Source organism: Balaenoptera borealis, assembly GCF_965194805.1.
Source record: "Balaenoptera borealis genome assembly, chromosome: 5".
NCBI classification, from domain to species: Eukaryota; Metazoa; Chordata; class Mammalia; order Artiodactyla; family Balaenopteridae; genus Balaenoptera; species Balaenoptera borealis.
In genome coordinates this window covers 58,825,036-58,840,720 of record NC_138862.1, presented here as the reverse complement: position 1 = coordinate 58,840,720, position 15,685 = coordinate 58,825,036, and the positions used below count along the sequence as shown (strand labels likewise).

At 36.8% G+C, this 15,685-nt stretch overlaps 1 protein-coding gene across 17 annotated transcripts in view; it reads right to left on the bottom strand.

Annotated features, from left to right (window-relative positions):
- The window catches only part of PHLDB2 (pleckstrin homology like domain family B member 2), a 229,574-nt gene that overhangs the window by 21,670 nt on the left and 192,219 nt on the right, over nt 1-15,685 (bottom strand). For 8 of the 17 annotated variants that reach the window (XM_082394616.1, XM_082394626.1, XM_082394615.1 and 5 more), the window contains 7 exons: nt 10,953-11,108; nt 9,895-10,005; nt 8,049-8,138; nt 4,395-4,538; nt 3,557-3,742; nt 1,656-1,796; nt 366-465 (listed from right to left, as the gene is read on the bottom strand). In XM_082394616.1, coding sequence (XP_082250742.1) covers nt 366-465; nt 1,656-1,796; nt 3,557-3,742; nt 4,395-4,538; nt 8,049-8,138; nt 9,895-10,005; nt 10,953-11,108 — 928 coding nt within the window. The remainder of the gene's footprint in view (nt 1-365; nt 466-1,655; nt 1,797-3,556; nt 3,743-4,394; nt 4,539-8,048; nt 8,139-9,894; nt 10,006-10,952; nt 11,109-15,685) is intronic. The other 9 variants (XM_082394631.1, XM_082394620.1, XM_082394617.1 and 6 more) reach the window with 5 other exon arrangements.

Below are 15,685 nucleotides of genomic sequence, written 5' to 3'. Positions count from 1 at the left end.
TGTGGGCCTTTCTGATTGGAGAAGTCTACTGAATTTATAAAGTACAACGGGTATGTACCAGCCAAATATGCGTATAGGAAAACTTATCTCAGTACAACAATAAGGAAGTATACATATATATATCCCTCCCCTAAGTGGACACATTAAGAGTAAAGTTGACTGAATCACTTTGCTGTACAGCAGAAATTAACACAACATTGTAAGTCAACTATACTTAAATAAAATTTAAAAAAAATAAAAAGAGTAAAGTTGAGGACTTAGGTTGATCCCCTCCCTAACGATCCCCAGCTCTGTGTGGTCTCCCTCTCCCTGAGGAATTCCAGTGCTTGACGAAGGACATGACACTGGGCTTAAAAGGTACCCACCTCTGAGCATCCTCCGAGATTCTGAGTCTTTGGTCATGGTTGCCAGCGAGTGGGGAAGCACGCTGCCACAGCTGTTGCTCTGTCCCAGGGGCAGGTGGCCCTGTGAGGAACAGGAGGAAAAACTCAGGCAAACTGCAGGCCCAATGGTCCTTCTGGACATGGTCACACCGCTGATTCCTAGCTCCTATCTAAGCGCAGAAGACAGCGAAGGTAGGTCTTTGCACCCCGTGTGTTGATGCTCAACGGTAAAGGCCAGTCGCTGTCTCTCCCCAGGAGCTCCACAGCAGTCTCAACATCACAGCCATTCCTCCAGTGGCAGCAGTTCCAAAAGTGAAGACAGATGGGGAAAACACTGTCCAAAACCACCTTAGAGAACAACTCAAAGTCCCTCATGCGCGAGGAGCAGGTGCAGGGACAAGAACGCATGCACGTCATGCACAAGGACAGAGGAGATCTACACACGTTACAAGGGCACCAATTTCCATCTGCTCCAAGTGATCGAGTGGGCTGAAAACTGGAGACACCTAATATTAGCTATCCTGGTGGTTTTAGCACACTTTCAAAATAGCAAATTCCTTGGAACACCAGTTTATAAAATAGATGAAAACAAAGTGATTAAGGACAAGGGAAGGACTCCAAAGTCTGTCCCACTCAAAACCTCCTTCTCACTTGCCCTTCCCCTCTTCCTGCCATGACCCCTCGGTAAGGCAGCAGAACGGGCGTGAGGGCAACTCAGGCATCAGACCACATGGATTCACATTCTAGCTTCAATGCCGACCAGCTTCAGGTGCCCAGGTGGACAAGTCACCTAGCTTCTTTCCACCTCAGTTTTATCCATGTGTACAATGGGGATACTAATTAGTACCTCTACTACCTAGTGTTGTTGGGTTTTACAATGAAACAATCCACATCAAAGGCTTAGCCCAGTGTCAGGCTCCAAGAAATGGTTCGATAAATATTTTTTGCAATTATTCCTGGAATCCAGAGCTTACGTCCTGCAATTTCCATATCTGGGATACAGCTATGGGAGTGTGTCACATAAGTGAAGGCTACTCACCACTTGTGTGGTGGTAGAAAACACTCTGGACCAGGTGCTTTGGTCCCAGAGCGTATAATTCCAAATGTCCTCTGAATAGGATAGAAAATGCAGTTTAGTTAATGACGTCTGCCCAACAAGCAAACTTAATGGTTTATTATTTAGCATTTTCTTTAGGGGCCTTTGCATGTCAGTCAACATAAGGACAAAAAGACTCACTGAAGGTGAAGCCCGTGGTTCTCCCCATGTCCTACCTTTGGGGCGGTGCTTCTCCCCATAGTAGCACTGCTGAAATGAGGGGATATGGAAGGTGTGGTTTTCTTTCGAGGCAAAGTGTCACTCAGATAGAGGCCTTCTTGGTGCTGTTTTTTCCTTTCTTCCAGACTTCTAAAATGCTTTAAATGCAAATGTAAAGCAGAATAGCAAAACTTGACTAACTGAAACAGGTCACTGAAGTAATTAAGAGGTATGCATTTACAAAGAAGCTTTGGCATTTTAACACAGAATTTTTAAAAATTATTCAACTTAGACTTGTATTCACTAAGAAAATTGGGCTAGCATTCGGTAAGGTACATAGGCACTGGAAGAATTTATTACTGAACCTAGAAAAATTCAGAAAAATCCACCTGTCATTTCTGTAGTAGTGCCTGCTGCCTTGGGGCCTCAGGACAACTTACAAATTATTATGATGGTTGCCATGTGGATGGCGGAACAGCCAGTGGACAAAGCAAGTAAGCAGTTTCTCCCTTTGTCTGTCTGGACAGTTCTGTGTGATGGCACAGATCCCAGTGTGAGGAGAATAAGAAAAGGGAGAAGGAAGAAATGAAGAGAAAGCATAAACAGGGAAGTGGGTTTAAAGTTAGAATCATATTTCAATCACATAAACACACTCCAAATCCACATAATGTTTCCATATAAGGCATCCTTCTAGACTGAAAAAAGATCTTGGCCAAGGAGCCTCTACAGCAATCCCTCACATTTAAAAATCCTCCTGTTGACTATTTCATTTCTTTTTTCAGATTCCTAAGGCAAAATTTTTGCCAACTCGAAACTTATCCAAATTTTTCTTGGCCTCCTCCAAAATGTCTTCAATAGTAAATTTATTTCCTAATTAGAGGTTCTTTAGATTTGATCATTTTTATACTGAACTCAGGCCTTTGAAATATGTAAAAATTAATGCAACTTTGGGTTATCAAACTTACTATCAATCTCCAAACACGCCAATCATGAAGAATATCTACAATTTAACTTTACAATTATCTGTTTATACTAGATATTTATTAACCTAAAAGTAGTGAGGAGATATAGTCCTTTAACCAAAGGTAATAGATAGTAAAGGTAGCTGTAAGAAAGGTAAGGGCTGGGCATAGGAAACCAGAGCTCACCTACTTTGCGGTGGGGGGGGGGGGGCCTATTGACTGACTCCTTAGGATCTTCTAGGGCCAAATTCACATAAGGATTTGATTATAGTGGAAAGGAGTCTCAAAATAGATTTTTTGAATACCCAAGCATGAGTATGCATAGAATGTATCAAAAGAGGGCAACACTTTTGGAATAATAAATTATCTATTTTAAAAAGTGCAATAAAAAACTATTGTTCTATGGACCAAATGCACTGCTTGTGGTGTTACCCTGGACAAGTTACTTACCAACGCTGAGCCTCAGTTCCCTAAATATCAATATGGAGATAGTTCGTATTTCACGGGATTGTTAGAAGGAAGAAATGAGACATTCGTAAAATGTTGAGGAAATTTTGGCTCATAGCAGAGGAATGATGTCTATTATTATGGTTTCAGTAATGTGTAAGGAAAATATTTTGTGTTGACACAGGAACTTTTTACACCATGGATTTTGTGGAAATAATTATTATGATTTTGAAAAATACCTGAAGTAAGTTGCAATATTTTGGTTGAATGGCAACTGAAGCATGAGGATGTGAAACTAGCTCAAACACATCAAAAGCCAGGAGAGGACAATCAAGGTCTCAAACTTTCTAACAATCCCCACACTCTTAGGCCATAATAAATGTCCTTAAAAAAAAACAGGAGTATGCATCTTATCTTTTTAAAAAATACCTTTGGAAAAGCTGAAGAAAAGATTTCCCATCAGGAAGTTTGTTGTTATGGTGAAACTCTAAACACCAGTTCCTAATTACCTGCTGGTCCTGCTGCTGCTGCCTTCTGTGTTTCTTAGCTGGTAGAGGAGGTGGTGTGTCATTTAAAGGAAAAGAATCGACAGATGTAGCCACGACTTCAGGCCAAGGGGCCGATGGAGGTTGAGTGATAGGATGAGGAGAAAGGGTGGAAGGAAACATAAATCCAGAACAGACAGGTGCTCTTTGCTTTATAGGAGAAAGAAAAAATATATGTGTCCACATGAAATGAAAGAATAAGACAAAGAAATGAAATCAATAATCTGATTGTTTTGTTTTCTTATATGTTACTCAAGAAGGCATAAATGATGGGCAGTATCTTTCAATTTAGCCTCTTGTTGAGATCTCACACTGTGAGCAACTTGGATCCGTAAGAGGTATTTTAATTTACTATTATTTACGCCTCCCCAGATGTTTTAAAGCAGCTTAATATTAAAAAGAAATCCATACTGCATAAAAAATATAGGACAAAATCAACTTGGAAAGGTGATTCAAACCAACAATTTTAGAAAGGCTTTCTGGTTTCTAAGAAAAGTAGGTTGGGCTAAAGTGCTAAGAGATATATATATATGTGTGTATATTTATATGTATGTATAGTTCATTTTTCTGAACTTACTTCTCCTAGTACTCTATACTCTGTACCATATATTTCATGGTTTCTAGTATTATCATTGGTAGAGCACTACCCCCAAATCGGTCTGTTTTTTTCATCTCACCATCCCGCTGGCCTTCTGGTCAACCAAACAAATATTTGTCTCACACACTCTTATTTTCAGTTAACCATGGGTTAATTTTTGACATGAGGAAAGCAGTGAATGAATGAAATGGCATGCCAACACACCTCTTTATTTTGTGGCTGGCTCACCAGCACAGCTGTGGTAGGCCCAGTGGCAACAGCATCAGCATCAGCAGGGAACTGAGTGGAAGGGGAGAGATTCGTGGAATTGCCACATGGCTCATTAATTTCATTTACAATGATATAGCCCTAAAAGGAGGAAGTCAGAAGTTAAACACAAGGAAAGCAAGAGCTGAGGCATGCGAGAGTATTAATGCTCCAGTACAATGGAGTTAGCTTAGAGCATCAGAGCCAGATATCTGTGGTATTATCAGATGTTTCATTAAGGCAATCATCAGCTATTAAAATGGATTTATGGTGCTTAATCTTGAAAAATGATATTTCAAACATTAAAAGTAAATTTTCAGATAAAATCAAAATGACTTTATTATAAATAACCCAATACCTTTGATTTAAATATCCATCCATATCGGCATTCATTCTGTTGACTGAATAGGCTGTCACTACACAGCATTTAAAATCATCACAAGCAAAAATAAATATGAGACAAAAAATCGACAGTGCAATCACTCTCTAATTCAAGAGCCTTTTCCATAAATCTTTATTTTTAGATTTTCCCTTCTTCTGTTTCCTGACAAATTAGAGAGTGAATAAATGTAGACTAAGGGCTACTGGTTTTTGCACTAAGACATTTATAAAGCAGTAATTTATTCGTAATGGAATCTTGCTTTTAGGTGTCTCAACAAAATGAAAATAAAAAGGACACTGTTCTGTTGTGAGCCTTCCTTAGCAAGAGAAACGTGTATATACACACACGCATACACACACTCACACAAATCCCTAAGATGAAGTTGCAGCTTGAGGATGTTTCAATTTAAGGCAGCTTGCCCAACTCCCAACTCTACCCCTAGGACAGAGAATTTCCAGTTACTTTTAAATTCAGTGATTCAGTTCTGGCTTCAGCTTAGAGAAAATACCCATGAATCAAAATTGATGAGAATCAAAACTCCTGAATTTACATTTGAGGAAAAGGCACTTGTAAATTACCATGGAAAGTAATTGTACAGACCATTCATGATTTTCACCACACCAATAAAACAGTATGAAAAAAAGAATAAAGGGTATAAATTAATATCTCTCTTTTAAAAGTAAATTGAGTTAAATTTAACACTTGGGTTCTTCTATTTGCCCATCAATCCTTTCAAACAGTGGCTCCAGGAAAGGCAAGATATTGTTATGTTGGTGAAGCAAAAATTCCAGGCTGCAAGCAAGGTTTTCACTGAGAATTTATAATCCTGACAAAGTGGAGAAAGCCAGAGTTGACTGTTTATAAACTGGAGGTATCAAAATGCTGCCGAATTTAGTCTTGCACTTCAGAAAGGGGCAATACATACTATGTAAAGTTTTATAAGATTAAATTGAAGAAAGGAAGTCGACAACTAGGTTGTCAAATTTATTTTATCTTTGATAATGAATGAGAGTGAAGAGTAACAACTTTGAGTTATTCTTTTGCTAAGTTGATAGTAGGATCTTTCAAAACCAAGGTTGGATTCTTTATATGAGTCATAACCATATATCCTAATTAATTGCTTCAAAAATGTATGTCATTTTCCAGAAGTGGGACTTGTTTAAAAGAGTTGGATATAAATTCATCACTCTTTAAAAAAAGAGAGAGGATGAGAGTGAGAGAGAGAGAGAAAGAAGGAAAGAGGGAGAGAGAGAAAGAAAGGGAGAGGAAGGAAGGAAGGAAGGAAGGGAGGAAGGAAGAAAGGAAGGAAGGAAGGAAGGAAGGAAGGAAGGAAGGAAGGGAGGGAGGGAGGAAGAAAGGAGAAAATCAAAACATCTTCTGAGCCAAGTCTGCTTGACAGGAAGGAAGGAAGGAAGGAAGGAAGAAAGGAGAAAATCAAAACATCTTCTGAGTCAAGTCTGCTTGACAGGAAGGAAGGAAGGAAGGAAGGAAGGAAGAAAGGAGAAAATCAAAACATCTTCTGAGCCAAGTCTGCTTGACATGAAGGAGGACACACAGCCACTCAACAAACACAAGAGTTGCAGACACACCAATACAGTCAAAAAGGCAAATTGGATTTTGACAACAGGAGGGCTGCAGAGAATAAGAACAACTCTTGAATAGAAAGGGAAAGATTTTATTCTTCTAAGAGGCGAAGTGACCTTAGAGCTTATCTAATGCATTTGGAAGCCACAAGCCTTCAAACTCAGTATGTCCAGAGTCAAACCGCATTTCCCTCTCAAATCTATTCTTTCCCCAGTCTTCCCTATCTCAGTAAGAGCTACTCACAATCAACCTCATTATTCAAACTGGAATAACGGCAGCATTCCTGACAATACCCTTAATTTAATTCATCCCCACATCCAATCTATCAACAAGAACTGTCAACTCTGTCTCCAAAGTATTTCTGCATCCAGCTAATTTTCTCCATCACTCTTCATTTGTTCAAATCCAAGCCACCAGCACCTCCAGCCTATACTATTGCAATCACCACTATACTGGCTTCCCGGCATCTCCTCTTTATAATCCAGTAGAGCAGCCCAGAGTGATCTTTAACAAATGGACCTCAAATAATGTCACTTCCCTGCTTAAAATCCCTCAGTGGCTTCCCATCCACATAAAATAAACCAAATTTCTTTAACATGACTCACAAGACCCAGCCCCTGCCCACCTCACTGACAACCTTATTCCACTACACTCCATTCACAACCACCCTTTATGCAGTGAATCTGCCGGATCTGTGTTCTAAATAATGGAGAGAAACTACGAAACTGAATGGTCTAAAAAAGTTTTTTGGAAACATTTCACAAAATGCTTCCGAGGGACATATTATTCACTCCTATTATGTGATGAGCATTTACCTCACACACCTACACACACACACACACACACACACACACACACACACACACACTACTTTCTATGAAGGAATTCCTAACTCTGCTGTCTTTTTAAAGCAGTTTATAAATAAAGGGTTTTTTTGCTATTATGAAAAATTTTATGCAGAAGCAAGCTTTTTCTTTAGCTTTTTGAAAAAAAATAAAACTATTTTCTTTCTCAGTCAGGGTTTTAATTTTCCAAATTAGAGTTAAAATATTTAACCATTATAGCAATGTAGCTCTGTAAAAAGATATTTGGGCAAGGGTGGCGATGGGGCCTGGGAAAAGATGGACATTTGGGATAAAGAGAGTGTACTACTTAATGTAAACAGGATTTTCCGATTTAGGGGCAAAAATAGCATAGACAACATTGGAGGAAAAAGGAGATAGAGATGTTTGGGGGCATTTTCACGTTCTAGAAGACTTAGGAGAAAGAGAAGAAAGTAGGAAAGAGGAGAAACTGAGAAAGGAAAATGGAGGAAGGAAAGAAGAGAATTTAAGACTAGCTTTGGTCTGGATCCTAAATTTTTTGAAACTTCAAGTTAACCCACAATGTCACTGTTAAGCAAAGTATACACACACACACACACACACACACACACACACACACAGAGTGAATCTGCATTAGACACAAAGATAATCCCTGAAATTCTCAAAGCACAAATAACAAAAGGCAGGAAAACCATCAAAGCATTGAGTGCTTTCATAAGTCACTTCAGTTAGTGTTTTTCCTAGTCAGCTAATCGTATAAAACTGAGGCACATCTCCTGAGTTCTAAGGTGATATGAGTAGACAAGAAAAATCACAGCTTACCTCTTTTAGAGTATTGGGGTTGACAGGAAACCCTTTGCCCCCAGAGAGGCTGGAGTATTTCTTTTCCAAATTACATAGATTTTCCTTTTCCTGAAGGAACACAAAATCTATTAAACTGAGTCAACCTTGTATTTCCCTGATGACTAACGACTGAGTATTCTTTCATGGGATTTATTGACTCTTCACATAACTTCTCTTGTGAAGTGTTTCAATTCCAGTCTTTTGTCTGTTTTTTAAAAATTTATTTATTGGTTGTTTATCTACTATTTTTGAGTTTGTAGGAGTTTTTAATATATTCTGGATACAAGCCTTCTGTCATTTCCTCTTTAAGGAATCTTTGCTTACTCCAAGGCCATGAAGGTGTACTTGCACACCTGTATTTTCTAGAAACTTTTTCACCTTAATTTTTATGTTTAGGTCTATAATCTGTCTCAAATTAATTTATATGCATGGTGTGAGGATGAATGGTATTGAGATTCATTTTTTTCCATGTTTACCTAGTTGATCCAGCACCACATGCTGGACTTTCCTTTCCCTACTGGATTGTCTTAGAACCTTTGTCAAGAATCTATAGACAGTATATGTGTGGGTCTATTTCTGGACTCTGTTCCATTCCTTTGATCTATATGTCTATTTGTATGCCAGTACCACACCCTCTTAAATACTATGGCTTTATAGTAAAACTTGAAGTCAAATAGTATAAATCCTCCAACTTTGTTCTTCATATTCAAAGTTGTTTCAGCTACTCTATGCCCTTTACATTTTCATATACAGTCGATTCTCATTATCTGCAGTAGTTGTGTTCTATAATGTTGCCATGAACACTGAACTAGAGAATATTGAACCATTGGGTTTCTGGTCACAATATTTTCATCAACTGATTACTGCATAACTTTGTTTTATGTGTGTCTCTTTTTAAAGACATCTTATTTAATATACAATGTTGATTCATTAACATTAAATTCATAGCCAACAGCACCATAATTCATGCCTGAAAGCTGTTTATCTAACACATGTATTTTCACCATAAGGCACATCACAGCCTTCCTGACCTTAGGAACACCAGACAATACTTTAGCACTTGTGAGCCACTTTAAACAGCAAAATCACCAAAAAGCACAAAAATGTGAAAACATGGCACTAAACAGTCCACAAAAAGAACACTGTTTACAGTAAGAGAGCTGAAACAAGAAGGCAGAGAAGTGCCTTGTTCAATCTCAGCTGGGAACATGTCCATTGAGTGACTCAAAATTTTCACTGTTCTGTGCCTGTCCATCAATTACTGCATGACAAGTATTAATTTTAGGGTTACAAATGAATTTTAGTGAACAGATGGATTCACAAATACAGACTCCATGAATAATGAAGATCAACTGCTAATTTTAGCATCAACTTGTCAATTTCTACAAAAAAGTCTTTTGGGATTTTTATTGGGCCTTTGCCAGGAAGACCCACATGCAAATAATTGGAGTTCAAAACACCAGAGCAACTGAGCCAAAATGTTTGAGAGCAGTAAAAAGAGCAGAATATGTTTTACCTATTTGATGAAAAATATGATTTTTTTTAAAAGAAGAAAATCAGAAAACGTACAGATTTTTCATAGTTTGGATTTTCACACTGTGGAAAAAGCATGAATAAAATGTCTTTGCTTATTTTCTGTATTATAGTTAATCATTCAGAGCATCAGCTTATTAATGTGGAGGATTAAATAAAAATGTATATAGAATTCTTCCTCAAATTATAATTCACTATTCTTTATTAAAAGGTACTTACTTTGATGGAAGCAACTTTCCCTGAGTTGGAACCTGTGTTTTACTGCAACCAGTGCTGAAAAGGAAATACTTACTCTCTGCAACATCATTATTAAGTTATTCTTTTCTTTCACAAAATGATCTTGTTCTCTCTGAGCCTGCTGGACAATGTGATTAGCTTGCTTTTTCAATGCAGAAATTTTTTCCTGGAGGAAAAAAACACAAAAACGACCATAGAGATGTACATTAGACATTCAAGAGTTTTCCAGTCTGTCCTGGGAAAGGGAGAAAAAGTGTTATAACCTGAAGCACAGTGACCACATTTCATTGATGGTAGGTAGGCAGTGATTATTACCCAGAGACTATGGGCAGTTTCTTTGAACTGACAAGCTCAAGGCTTTTCTTTACCTAAGGCCAAGTGATTCAAAATCTATTTCAAGAACCTGGAAGTCAACAGGAAATCTTGTGTTAGAATATAAATGAATTTTTGGCATCATTTTGGGAGACGCCTCATGAGAAAAAACAATGGAATTTCTTATTTAAACTGAAAGCTTAAGAAGTCACCTTCTCCATCGTCCTCTCCCTCAACTTTATCAGTTTAGTACAGAGCACGGGGGTGCGATTCTAAATTCTGGAACAAGAGTTGAATTCTGGACTGGACATCCGGGTGCTCAGGGCTGGATGGAGGCGGTCATCTGCATAGCATTCCACGAGGCTGCTTCTAGTAGTAGTAAACTATCAGCCATCTTTGAGAACTACTGGGCAATGGGAACAGAGGAATTCTAAAAGAGACTGTTCGTAGAATTATTCTAAATCCAGTTACTGTGATTGCAAAAGCAAGTAATTTAAAACAAACATCTAGATTTCTGATTTTCTCTACCTTGGTTTTCACATTTATATTCATAAATGCATCTACAGCATCAAGTAACAATAACAAGTCTCAGTTTATCTAGTTGGGAGCACCATTTGGCATGTAAATGGCAGGCTCCATAATCTGCCAAATGTGACACGTGGTTAAACACACAAAGATATTCAGATATAACAGATATACAGACAGATGGACACATGCTATAGCTATATTAATAATCATTATTGTCACATAGCAAGGGGTATATTTTGACTTTTCACATTGAACAACACCTGGCAAAAGTACCTTTCTAGTAACAATGTTCCGTTGATATTCAGCCACTTCACGCAGGAGCTGCTGGGTCAGGTTCTCCTTTTCCTCATCTAGACGGCTCTCACGCTCAAGCTGCTGGAATTCCAGGTCTTCAAAGTGTTTGCTCTCCACATCCAACAGATCAGCATCCTTTGGAGAAAAGGGAATGAAAACAAGACACACCAGAATAGCTGCAGTGTTCTTAATGTGAAGAAAAAATTATTAAAAGCAAAAAGACCAAAATATCTTTCCAGTTACAACACTGACCAGGGTTAGAACATGATAATCCTCTCTCTGGAGTTAAACCCCAGAGCAGTGACTTTAGGATGAAATTGAAAGGGACTGGGGTAGGGGTAGGAGGGCAGCATCTATTTCACCATTGGTTTTAGACTGCTCTGTGGTTGTAGGAATTCTTGCTTTAAATCTACCAGGTGGCTTTAAAATGGATCATGAAATATAAAAAGAACTCAATAAATAACCTAAACATTATCTGCAGACCAAAGGTGTGACATAATCTCTTGAGAAAAATTCCTGTTTTCCACAAATTTTCAAATGAAATGAGACTTTAGTATAAAGATTAAATTCAATATTCCAAAGTTGTTGACTATAAAAAAAAAGATTCAAAAGTTGGCATACATAACAGATCAGAGGTCTCTAAGAGGAATATATGTACCCCAAATGGCATACCACACAAGGCACTGGGATGTGAGGAAGGAATATTACAGCTTCTTTATATTTATTTTTAGTTTTTCCTCTTCTTTTACAAATTCTCAATAAATGTTCTCTAATGTACTTTCAAGTAGAGTAGTATATGTACATTATTTTAAAAGAATATATATATTTTGAGCATGTATGCAATACATATAATATATACATTTATAATATAATGTGATCTATATGTATGTATATGTAGGCATGCATGCTCAAATAATTTTAATGAAGGGAGAAGTCGCCAAAAACATTTGAAGATTGGAGTTCTTAAACTGGGCTTCTGTGAATTCCTTAAAATTGTTCACAAACCTTTTTATTAGGAACAGTAGGAACCACAGCATTCATCAAGCACAAAGAATGACTCGAAAGGTTAAGCACTCGAAAGGTTAACTGAAACGTTAAGATTATTCTAGGAATAATCTTCAGGACATTTAAGAACAAACAGAAATCACAGAAGTCAGATAGTCTAGAAGAGGCGTTCTCCAACCTATGAGATGTCTGAAGACAGGAGTGAATCTGTATCTGAGCAGAGACTGCTGCATGTTGTATGAATTGTTCTCCCATCTACTTAAAAAACAAAAAAACATAACCACACACACACAAAAATACCTCCTTATTTTGGGAGCCTTTGACAGAACTGTAAATGTGGTATGTACAGAAGATTTTTTTAAAAATATAATTTATAAATAATTAATGACCAAAAAAGAAAAAGTCAGCTGGGCTACATAGCTCATGGCGCTACATGGGTGAAAGTGCCAGGGCATTTTTTTCAATCGACACGTTAAAAAGAGTTGGATAAATAAATATATGATAAATTAGATCTATATCAGTATTTAAACACACCACCCCTTCCCCTGGTTTTTATATAAGTGATAAACTTATATATAAGTCTTCTAATCAAATGGAACATTTTTCTATCTTCTGGAACGAGTTTATTCTGGGGATGATTCACAGAAGGACTATGTGCTACCATGAAATTACAACCAACACTATAGCAACAAGATTATTATGTCAACACAGACAGTGGATTCTCAAAGCCTAAGAAGAGGAAAAACAATTTGAAAAACATATTCAGCATTTCTTAAAGCTTCTTTACATTTTAATTGGCCAAAAGTAAAGTGGTCTTGGTTTCAAGTAACTGGGTGACATTTCAAGTTTATCAGATATTTCATGCTTATAACATCTACAGGAATTAATGAATGTGGACCAAATCTAGTCACTGCTAAAGGAACTGAGACATAACACTAGTGTTATGTCTTGAAACAAAATATCTGTAGTCCTAAAACATCAGTGATATGTTTATTCATACAGGCCTCCATACTCAAGTTTTTAAGGTTTTTCAATTAAACTTGGTTTGCAGCTAAAGCTTATTGAGATAAAAATTTTAATAGGCTTTTTTTTTTTTTTTTAGTTTATAAAGAATCTTCATTCAAAGTGGGCATATGGCTCACAATATATACACTATGCTAGTCAGTCGCTTACTCCACATCTGGTTAATGCGCAACATATGCTATTTTAACCACATGAAGGTCACACAGCCATTAATTTATTTGTAGTAAATATTTAAACCACTACATGAAAATAATAGCACACTAGGCAGGAAAGTTGAAAATTAAAGCTTAGCTCAGCACTCAGATTCCTCTGGTGTAATCATCTGATCAAGTTATCTAAACCATTAAAACGTGTGTATATAAACTTACACTGTGAAAGAAAAACAACTTGGGAGGGGAAAAAACTTTTACAAGATTTTAGATAAGAATAAGAATTCAAGAGATGGAATTTGGGGGCAGGAGTAGCTTAATTGAGCACAGAATAATATATACAGGAAGCTCAAAGTCAAGTGTATGACTAGTTGAGTGAAAATTTTAACTAAACTTCTCCACTAAAAGAACATGACAAATCTCTACTGGCTGGCAAGTTCAAAGGCCAGGCGTGAAAGGAAATAAGACAGCTGTGCTCAAGAAAATTCAACGGAATTCCTTTTTGCTTTCCAATAACTTTTTTGAGAATGTATACGGCAGAAGTTTACATGTACAACTTTATGTTTTCTTTGCCTAGTAGAGGAACAGAAAGAAGAGACTAGACGTGGAATGGCCAGGAGAGATTACAGGAATAATCTTATGACAGCTCAAGGTCAATTTTGAAAGCAAATTTAAATGGAGCTCAGGGTTTGTTACTATTTCTCCATCTTATGTGCTACAGTCAAACACTTTTTTGCATACTTTTGGAATTTGGAAAAAGACAATGGAAATCATGTAGTACAATCTTCTCATTTTATACGTGAGGATATTGAGGCCCACAGAGGTTGAATGACTTGTCCAAGGTTAAAGGATAAACTCATTGTAGAGCTAGTGAGAAAAAAAAAAAGGCTCCTAATTGTAGATATCACTGAACAGAATTGTTTAAAAATCAAGAGACCGAAATCAACCATTCAGCTGAGTAAATACCAAAACACAACAATACTATCCTAGCCAGTCCTCTCCAGCAGATGAAAGGCTCAATTTTCTTCAGGGTTTTTTTCTCACACTACTTGTATCCCAGGGAACAATTCGATTGGTGAGCCCGTTATCAACTACATTAAACCATGGGCCATGAAATCAACATTGGATGAAAACTATTCTGCTTCTAAAGCAATGATTTGGGGTCAGAAGCCCAGTCATAAATCCATAGTGCTGCATGCACAGAATCATTCTACAATTTCAGCTTAAGTATTTGAGACAGCATACAGTTTAAGAAAATGATTTTATTCCTATTCATTTATTTTCTATTCTGTCTGACTTGCTGCCTAATGAAGTTACTTGTAATAAAATCAACTTTATTGAATCTAGCTTAAATGCCTTGGGGAAAGTTTTGTAATGAAGTGCTATTCTGGAGTGTTCGAAGTCTGAAGGGAAATGAGTTGTGATAAGACAGGAAGTTCCAGTATGAATGGACTTCTCATGAAATAAGTGAACTTTTTACTGATTAAGCCAAAGGACTGGTGAAGAGTTATTTTGGTCATCATCCTTCCCTGGAAAACAGAATTAGTAGTTCTCTTAATATCAGGTGAACAGAAGCTAGCACAAACCAGTTTTCTCTCCTAAGGAAAGGGGTTTTATGATAAGAATTTTGCACTCTGCTTGGAAAGGAAGAGGAAGGAGTCTTTGCCTTCAGTTAGTGGAATAGGCTGTCTGTATCATTTCCTTTCCTCGTTTGTAGTCAAAATCCTTGGAACATATACAAATTTATGAGTTATCCTATAGAATCTAACAGATTAAGCAAATTAAGTAATTTGTAATTACTTAATTACAAAATTACAATTGTAATTACAATTGTAATTACTTAATTACAAAATTACAAAATAATTAAGTAATTTTTCATATCATGCTGACTCCAGGTTATTAATAGAATCTATCAATTTTTATTTGAAGCAATATTTATGAAGAATACAAACAATAACTGGATAACTAAAGGAAGGGAAGAACAAAATATATAACCATGCTTCTGACTCTACATAAAGCATTATGGTGACTGTGTAAAATCTTTAGCAATAAGGAAGGTTGAAAAACAGTAAACAACTATAAAAAAAATCAGTCTCCCAATCTTTTGTGAACTGGCATAAACACAAAAAAATTACAAGCTAGAATAATTTTACAAATACTATTCTTTTTCCAATCATTTTTTATCATAAGACTTTCACAGCCTTGGGACACTGAGGGACAGGAAGTTTTATCTTCTTTTAGCAAATTAAGCTGTACACAATGAAATGAGTAAAGGGGAAGAAACATTTTTAAAACTTTTTTTGATCCAACATTGTAAAAAATTAAAAATATTAGAACCGTTCCACTGTAGTTTAACCTGTCTGTACTGGGTACTCTTTATTCAACCTGTACAATACATTGAAAAGTTTCAACTGTAATTTTTCATAACCTAGTGATACTCAGAGATATCAAACGTATTTGTATTCAAGGTCATCTTAAACATTTTCAGGGGTGTGCTATCTTAACTGACTTTTTCGCAGTTGCCCAAGAAGGTAC